Genomic DNA, 9,698 nt, shown 5'->3' on the forward strand with positions numbered 1-9,698 from the left:
ATGCATACTGCCACCTATTGCACCGGAATTGTAACGACAGGCTACATTCACAGACAGCGAGTCCCATTATAATGTGTTTATGAGCGAGGTCGAACAGGTAGCGCCAAAAGCAGAAAAATCTATATGTGGCGGAGATAATTTATTCGTGGCGCACCGCCACAGATAAATGAATGTATGGGAAACACTGAAATTTTGGTGAAACGCTCTATATTAGGGGTGTGCATTACCGGTTACATCTCAATACTACATTGATTCTTAAAAGAACGACACAATATTTGCTGATATTACAAAGTCTGCCACGATTTGATTTCAGTTTGATGCAATTTAGGGGCTAGCAATTGATTTGAGATGATAACATATTTAACACAGACTGTTACAGCAGAAGCTGCAACCCCTTTCTTTTTTTGTTTTTGGCCATAAAAAATAAAAACAACACATAAATAATTTAAATAATTGTAACCGCTTAAGTGCAGAAAAGTTTGTTAAATTGACTCCACTAACACACAGAAAACCGCACATGGGATAAGTTAAGCTATGGGGCTTTCTGCCAGAGAGACCAGAAAGGTCTGGCAAACCATGAGATTCTTCCTAAAACTTGAAAGCAAACTTAATCACTTTACATTCCATAAATTAGCCTATTGGCTAGCAGAGATTTCCTCTACTTATGCACGATATTGGATTTTTTGCCGATTTCCAATATCTTAACAACTCATTTGGCTGATAGCCGATATCAATATATCCATGTTTTCCCCACCTAATTTTAGTGATCATCAAGTCTGTTTTGTAGGCGAATAAACATCATATTATACATGGTTACTCTTATCGTGATGGCCCACCAGCAGATGGAGACATGAAATACAATGCTTTTCAATGTATGTAATTTTCATTCATTGTGCAAAATCAGAGAAAAAGCATGTTGGCCAATTTCCATAGTTCACTTTAAAGCCAATATCGGCTGATATCGATGACATTTAACAAATTACTTGTATTATTTATACTTTGTCTTACTCACTGTTGGTTTAAGTGTCTGCATGTCAGTTGAAAATTGTTGAGACAGAGCAGCTGATGTTGTTGTAGCAAGAAATTAGCGGAATGAGATGCCCGTTCAGGGAGATACATTATGCTTTATCTCAACAGCATTGTTTACATATGTCATGTGCTTTGTCAGTTGATTAGTATTTTCTCATTATCCAAAATATTTCCGCACCGGTGATTTATTCCCAAGTAAATAACATTATCCTCATCGTCCTTCTCTTGACTGCTGCTGTTTGACGGTGACACAGACTTTCAAAATGAAAGCGTATCTTAAAGATGATGATATGGATCGATGTTTTCACTTTGCAACAACGATATTGAATCGTTGATCACTGATCGTTACACCCCTACTTTATATGGGTGTATTTTTTGTGTCACAGCTGAGAACACTACAACAGAATAAAGCTCATTTGGGTATAAAAAAGCAAACTAATATCAGGTGGATCCACAAAATCATGGCCCCATTTATTGTCTATGGAGAAGCTCCAGACTTTATACTTGATGACATCACCAGTTTGACACTTACCTCTCTGGTTTCTGGCTTGGAGAGAGAGAGAAGCTCATGTTCACAGGTATAGATTTAACTTTTTAGACCATGGAAATACCATACTGGAATTCTTAATTTAGATGGTGACCCCCTTCAACGCCTTATTATTGACTAATGCATTTTGTTTGTGATAACAAAGCTTGTGATTGTAGTGCTAACCACCAGCCTACTCTCAACAATTTTGGATGTGACAGCATCCATGTACGCACCACCAGTGAGCAAAACAGTCTTCACTAAATACCACTTCACCATGCATCAACAAAGCAGCTTTGATAAAAAAAAGGTGATTGTGTAAAGGTTGCTATTCTCACTTTTACAACTTTAGTCATCCATCCTAAGTTGTAAAAAAAGACTCTCCCTTCAATTCAAATGCTGCTGGCGTTGAGTCTTACATCTGTTTTTCTTTCTGTGTCACTTCAGAGAGCCACAGCACTAAAGTTAGATGACCAGCAGTGGTGTGACCTCAGTGAAGAGGTTGCTCCCTTCCCTGAACCCTCCCCACCTTCTCCAGAACTTAGCTCCTCCCAGCAGGAGATCTACGTGCACACCAAACCTGGAACAGACCCACCTGAAAGACGGCTGTCCTGTCACAGCAGACAAAGTCATAATGACAAGAAAACATCCCTCCAAGCCCTCCCCAAAAGACCAAGGCTGCCTCTCCACAGCTGGGAGAGGCCATCAGCAGCAGCCGGACCCTCAAAAGTTAAGGAAAATGAGGTGAGGAAAGGAGGAGAGCAAGAAGAAGAGACTGGACCTGACAACAAACTGTTTCTCCCAAACCAGATGAAGGTCTCTGACAGCCGAGTTTCTCAGCAGAGGGAGAGTGAAAAGAAAAAGGAAGAGGAGGTGCAGAGAAGTGTCAGAAGAGATGGAGGAGCAGCAGGATGGGGAGGGTTGCAGAGCTGCCCCATGTGCCTGATGGTGTTCCCTGTTGGGTAAGAGATGCAACACACTTTATTTTCTTGTTTGCTTTTTTGTTTTTGCTTAAACAAGACTGACATAGGGATTCTGTCTCTTTCATTTCTGCTATTTTGGGTCCTAATTTCTTATTTCTGGAGAGGCGAGTTCTAGAAATCAATATAAAGGTAGTTTAAAACAGGAAAAAGCAGATTGCTCAACCGATATCTATCCCCCCCAAGAATTTTTTGTTTGACAGTGTTGAAAATTAACTGAATATCTTAGTCATGTAATTCATTAATAGATCTGATAAACAAAATAAGCATAAAAAATCTAGGTGGGAGTGATTTGTTTTTCCTCAAAGTTAACCTGAGATTCTCCACAGTGACATCAATTTGACTTTGTGCATAGTCTCATAGGAGTGGAGAAAAAAATCAATAAAGCATAATATAGTGATATTTTTGTGTGGCAATATCATATTGTTACACAGTGTCAAGTATCGATTTTTTAAATATACAAATTATTACCATTACCAATACAGATTAAACTTTAGGTTCGCCTACTAGAATAATATAATCAGTTGCGTTTTCAGTCCACTAAATACATTTTGCTGCTGCAAAAAAATGGCTGAAGTGAGATGAACATACTGAAAAAGAGTTTCTCTTTGGGGACATAATTTACAGTTGAAAAGGGTAATAAAATGTTTGGGTTTTTTTGTATTTTATCGCAATACTCAGCATATTGCAACATATTTAAAATCATGATAATATTGTATCATGATGTAAGTATCATGATAATATCATATCGTAGATCCTCTGGTGATTCCCACCCCTAGAGCCTCAACACAAAACAGTGATCAGAAGGGCAGTATTTTTGTTACTTCTATTTGCGATATGTATTTCAATTACTTTTGAGTATTTTATAACTGGCAGGAACTCAAATATAATTTGAAAAAAGATTTATGGTAGGAGTAATTTTGTATGTTTGATATCTAACAGAAGATAACTAATTACAAGCTGCAGCAATAATATGAAACGGTATTCACTTTCGATCTTCTAAATGGGTGTGGTCATCTCCCCCCCATATACGCCCACCTTGTTTGGAAGTCCAGTGCTTGTCAAGCTTGTGTTAGCTTGACCGCCAGCTATCGGACACTGAAAGAAAACAGCATGCCGTGTGCGTTTTGTGTAACAGGTGGATGTGGTAGTCTACCGGTAGAATAGAGAGAGAGAGCTAAGTAGCGTTGAAGTAGAGTAGAGCAGGGCAGAGAGATTCAGGGTTGCCAACTCTCACGCATCTGGCGTGTGACACATGCATTCACCTTGCATGTCACGATCTCACTCTGCCCAACCAATTCTCACGCCAGCGACGGACGGTGGAAAAAAGGCTGGCAGCTGAGTATTTTAAATTAATTTCAAACAGCCGGCGCGCCGGGTGGGCGGAGTTGAAGTTTGCAGCCAGACTTCAGAGAGGGGAGAGGAGAGGGGCAGACTCCGCCTGACCGGCGTACCAGTTAAGTGAAATGAAGTGCAGCCAAATGTTTCTGTGGAAAACTACTCTCTGATGTCATGTTGTGATCTGAATCAATCGCACAGACGAGACGTTTGCTGCTGGGCAGTGCTGTTGTGTGTTAACTATGTTCAGCAAACCAGCCAGCAAGAAGCAAAAAACCTTGCACGTGTAAGTTGAGTTGATTGATTGCTAGCTAGGAATAAACCCACTCCTCCTTAATTTAACTGAACTTGTGCTCACTATTGCTTTGCACATATTTTTTAATCGTTATTGCCACAGTAGAAAGAGCAGGGTCAGGGAGGAGACAGTGGACCAGAGGCCAGCAAGGATGATCATGCAGGGTTCTCATAGGTGAGGAGAGATTATAACTGGCTGAGAAAAAAATATCTATAGCATAAAAGTGACTTTGCGATTAATTTCCACAGCAATTTCACAACTACTATTCCTAATTCTATTTAAAAATTTTGCTTTCCACATATTTTTTTAATCTTTATTGCCACAATAGAAAGAGCAGGGTCAGGGAGGAGAAAGTGGACCAGAGACCAGCAAGGATGATCATGCAGGGTCTTCACAGGTGAGAAGAGAATATAACTGGCTGAGAAAAATATCTATAGCATAAAAGTGACTTGGAGATTAATTTCCACAGCTATGTCAAAAGGCATTTAGAGAGATTTGTAAATGTCAAAAATGAAATGAAATGGCCTAGGTCTAGGCACTCTTAGAATTACATAGCCTAGAAATATATCATGAAATGCTCTTTAGACTACAATAATACACATAGAAATATATCATGAAATGCTCTTTAGACTACAATAATACACAAAATATATTATTCCCAAAATAATATTTTAGTTAGATCTTAATCAAAATATATTCAACCATTTCAACCATAAATTTGCTTTAAATCCAAAATGGGTCTTGTGTCTATAAAGTAATAGGCTATATGCCACATAGGCAAGTCTAGCCTAGTTTCTGGTTTTAACTAGTTCAGGCACTCTGAGCTGAATGCAGGTTCACTTGTGAAGGCCCTGCAAGTCAGGGTGGCTTTGAATGAATGTAGGTATTGCCCATCTCCAGAATGCTACCCCTAAACCCACCAGAATGCAGGAAATCACATCTACCACATCCAAAATTTTCTGGGAGAGGACCCCCAGACCCCCACTATACCACCATTGTCTCTCTCTGTATGGTATTTGTATGTAAGGTTTTAGGCCCTATCCATCTCCAGCAGGCGCCCCAAAAATCCAGTAGGATGCGGGGGATCAGGATTGCATCTACCAAATCAGTTGACAAACAAAAAATGTATGTGTCGGCTTAATCAACGAAATTGGCAACAAAAATTGGCACCAGTTAATCAGCCACACTAATAAATCAGTTGACCTCTAGTGAGTAACTTGGGTTGAGTTTCTGTCCCTGTCGGTTCGGTGCTGAGCTTTACGGGTATGGGCAGGTGCAGGTTTTAAAAAATGGACCCATGTAGGACTCTGACATGCGATGCACATGTAGCCAGTGTGCCCTGGGCATTATTTCTCCACCACTCTGTCATGATGTCCTTTAGCTCAGCTGCCTGTTCCACCAGTAGAGACTGGAAACTGACCTCTGGTGGTGTGTGCTGCCACTATTTACAATGAGTTTAATAGAGAGAGAGGAGCGCCTGTATTTTTGACGGTATTGAAAATTATATTGTTGGGATTTCTGAATACCCTGGTATACCGTAACGCCGGAATTCCACTGGATGTGTGTCCATTGCGGAATGGCTGCGCTGGTTATTCGCTGTGTGCTTCGCCGTCCGTCAACACCCACCGGCTGCGTTTGCTGTGCGGAGCGGTGCAGCTCTGCCGGACAGCGGGAGTCACAGGGACCCACGAGATCTCACGAATTCACGCATAATCGCACGATATAACAAGATGTAGTTTCTATAAACAGAACCACAAAACCAGAGGAGTAGTAGGAAGACATCTCGGTGCACCTCCATGATTAATATCTCCTCGTCCATGGTGTCAATGGGGTGAAATGACTTCTGAAAACCTCTGACCCATTGACTTCAGGCCTGCCTCCGTCCATTATGACGTTTTCAAGGTGTAGTGTAGGGAAATATGATTTGCCATGAACACTGGTATTTTACTTTGAAAATTAACCAGATGTTTTATTTTGTTTCTGTGCACGACTTCCTGTCCCACACGATCTGCTCTGTGCTGAATTGCTGCGTTGTGCTCCGGAGTCCAGCAAAAATAGAAGTCCTGTGTATCTGTTGCGGAGGGCTTGAGAATTGAAACGTATCGATTCCGCTGCCGTTCCGGAGTGCAGACGCAACCAACACACATCTGGTGGAATTTGGGGGTAATACCGTGATACCGCCCAAGCCCAATTAATATATAGCCTGCTGTATATTAACACATTTCTCCTCCACTGTTGTTGTTCAGCACCTGTACATGTGAGATGTGACGGTTGGTGGTAGGGTATTTGTCCTGCTCCTCCTCCCCTTTGAATATGTAGCTGGGTATAGAGTGACAGTGACAAGCGCAGCATTTACTCAAAGTTGAAAATTTTTCCATTCTTGGCGACCAGAGAAAAACACCAAATGTGCAGCACTAAGTGCCTCACCCCACTGCTGCTGTTTGTAGCAGAGCGTAAATACACGGTGCTCCCATTGCAAAGACTGAACAAAATACCCCGGTCTCAGGAAAAATCATTTTCATTTTGACGAGTCGAGGCTGGGCTGTCGCTGCAGCTGCACTTGCTGCCATCTTCCACATGTTATTGTTCTTCCATGCTGTTGTGAACATGGTATGGAGCATGTTGGCATTCTGATGTTAGCATTTAGCTTAAAGAACCATTGTGTCTACTGCAGCCTCACAGATCTGATGGTGTGAGACTGTAGTATGTCCACACAGACAACAAGTAGTAAACCAGGTCTTAGCTAACATGCTGCATGTGATCAGTTTCGATTGTTGCGTCCTGATACCTTAGCTAAAGTATTTAGTGTGTTTTTACCCAATGTAAAAGTGTGTGTGTGTCACTGTCAGTACCAACAGTAGATCTCCTTGTTCCTGTCTCTAGGTTCACCCAGATGGACTGTGACGGCCACCTGGCCCAGTGTCTGTTGGAGGTGAACGTGGACATGACCTGGTGAGTCGACAGGACGCTGGCTGCTGCCCACCAGAAGCCACACACAGTCCATGATCATATTGTATGAAGGGCACATCCAGAGAACACTTGCTGTTTACTGAGGTACTGACGCTTTACCCAGGCAGTACACACTGAGTAATACCTCAAGGTGAGAGAACCAGGATGTGACCTCTTTGGAAAAGAGGTGGGGTATGAAAGGGGGTTATTTTGGAGAATTTTACTCCAGGGGTACTTTGAAAACTCAGGTCACAATAACTCTGGCTCCCTGCTGTCATATTTCAGTTTTCCCTCTTTAGACAGTAAATCTCAAATTTGCCTCTACTTGAGCCTGTGCACTCGGCCTCTGATGCCTTTGATTCCAGCTGGTGAAGAGGATCTCAAACTAAAATGACAATCCAACCTGCCTCATCCTCCGAGAGACCAAAATGGAACCGAGCCATATCCTACTCAAAAAATAAATTAGACCTTTGTGTTCTCATTCTTTCATTGAAATAAATGATTTCAAGCTAACATGAGTCACTGAAGTTTTTGTTTCACATGTTTGAAGGAGTGGAACCAAATTCACTACAATAAAAATCATTTTCATTATTTTATGTTAATTATTCTTATTTGATGTCAGCAATAAAAGCATATAAAAGACTGTGTTCATTTTACTATTATTGTCCAGTTATAGTAGTGCTGCAGACAGTCAATGTATATATTATTTATTAAAATGCTAAAAAAATCATAAATGTGTTGTACAGTTAGCCTGCGTATAATTTAGTTTCATGTATTAAGCCTATAGGCTCTGTGTCCACTATGGACTGATGTTTATGTGACAACATTTCATATAAGTGGCAGTTTGAATCATCAGTCATTTGGGGTATGATTGTGCACAGGGGCAAAATGAAAGGGGCAGTATGTGGAATTATGTAATTTCACAGGTTTTTGAATTATGTATTTTTGAAAGAAAAAAAAAGTGCCTTGACACTTTCCTTTCGTGCCGTGCTCCAGGAGAATTTTATTATGTTGTAAATTTAAGCTTTGAGATTGTTCTCTTACCTGTGAAATCGAGAAAAAATAAATTAACAACCCATTAGACTAAAATATGATTGTGACTCAGACCAGTCTAACATAACCATAACGAATTACCAAACTGAATGGACTGTCTAAAATAAACTATTTGTAACCAAGGTCACGCACGTGTGTTTTTGCCAACACCATTTCTGCCAAGTTTTGTTTCTTTCAGACCCCTATGATTTCCTCATCCGAAGTGACAATCAACTGATCAGTGTCAACACAGCTCCTCCATAAACTGTTTTTACCTAGTTTTAATCCTTCTTTTAAGAAACTTCCTGCAGATATTGGACGTTTTTGAACAGTATCTTTTAATTTGCTAAGGATTTTGTTTACTGGGCGCCTGGCTTTTAATTATTTTTTTAATTTAAATTTTATATACTTTATTAATCCCCGAGGGGAAATGCAGTTTTTCACTCTGTTGTCAATTACACACAGGTCCAAAAGACACACACATGCACAAACAGGACCTATACATGCACTAAGTGGAGAGATGTCAGAGTGGGCTGCCCATGACAGGCGCTCCGAGCGGTTGGGGGGTTCGGTGCCTTGCTCAGGGGCACCTCGGCAGTGCCCAGGAGGTGAACTGGCAGCTGTCCAGCCACCAGTCCACGCTCCATATTTTGGTCTCAGAAATAAAAATCTGAGAAATACACACACAAACCATGCCATCTGTGAACTCTGAGGACTACATCTTCAAAAAGCAAATAAAAAGATAACTGACCTTAAGGAGGACATAAGGCAGCTCTCCGATGAACTTAGAAGGAAAGACTCCCTTCTGTCGAGCTTCATGGAGATAGCTGCGGGGCAGTCCAAACAAATTGCCTCAGTCAGTGCCACCATCCTGGACACAGTTGTGTGGGATCCCACGTCCACAGCCTTCCGCCTGCTAGACCCCCCTACTGTCCTGTCCTGACATTGATCTTGGACAGTAACTCAACCCATCGGTCATTAACACAGGCACACCCATTCCCAGTCCCCAGCACACCTGTAAGCATTACCCCTACCAGCTCCCCCTTGTGGCAATATCACACTGCTGTTCAACCTCTCTGTATTCTGGTACATATTACCAGTAGTCACCATTACCCCAACCGATCACGTCACTCTTTCCCCACAAAAGCAAGTGCTCTGAGTGGTGGAGTAAATGCTGCTAATCTCCATCCCATAAAAAACATTTCCTAAACATACTAAATACAAACGTGCTACTCCTGCTAGCTCTGCCCTCCTAAATACAAGGTCACTGGCCAATAAAACTTTCATCCTAAATGATTTTATCTGGAACAGTAAATTAGACCTTATCTTCTTAACTGAAACATGGCTTAGAATTGGCAATATAAGTGCATTTTCTGAATTATGTCCTCACAAGTATACATTTTTTAATGTACCTAGACTCAGTGGTAGGGGAGGTGGACTTGCAGTCGTCTAAGATTTAAACTGTACACTCATCTCAGTGGAGAAACCTCCCAGCTTTGAAGTACTGATTTTTGAAATCAATTTTGACTGATTGTGTGTTGTATTACGA

At 41.2% G+C, this 9,698-nt stretch overlaps 1 protein-coding gene across 2 annotated transcripts in view; it reads left to right on the forward strand.

Annotated features, from left to right (window-relative positions):
• The window catches only part of si:ch73-70k4.1 (uncharacterized), a 17,377-nt gene extending 9,024 nt beyond the window's left edge, over window positions 1-8,353 (forward strand). Inside the window, exons 3-4 of one of the 2 annotated variants that reach the window (XM_050064714.1) lie at window positions 2,003-2,517; window positions 7,052-8,349. In XM_050064714.1, the coding sequence (XP_049920671.1) occupies window positions 2,003-2,517; window positions 7,052-7,124 (588 nt within the window). In that variant the 3' untranslated portion in view covers window positions 7,125-8,349. Of the gene's footprint in view, window positions 1-2,002; window positions 2,518-7,051 lie in introns of both variants that reach the window. The other variant, XM_050064715.1, reaches the window with a different exon arrangement.
• Window positions 8,354-9,698: the final 1,345 nt, after the last annotated feature.

Source organism: Epinephelus moara, chromosome 16 (genome assembly GCF_006386435.1).
Source record: "Epinephelus moara isolate mb chromosome 16, YSFRI_EMoa_1.0, whole genome shotgun sequence".
NCBI classification, from domain to species: domain Eukaryota; kingdom Metazoa; phylum Chordata; class Actinopteri; order Perciformes; family Serranidae; genus Epinephelus; species Epinephelus moara.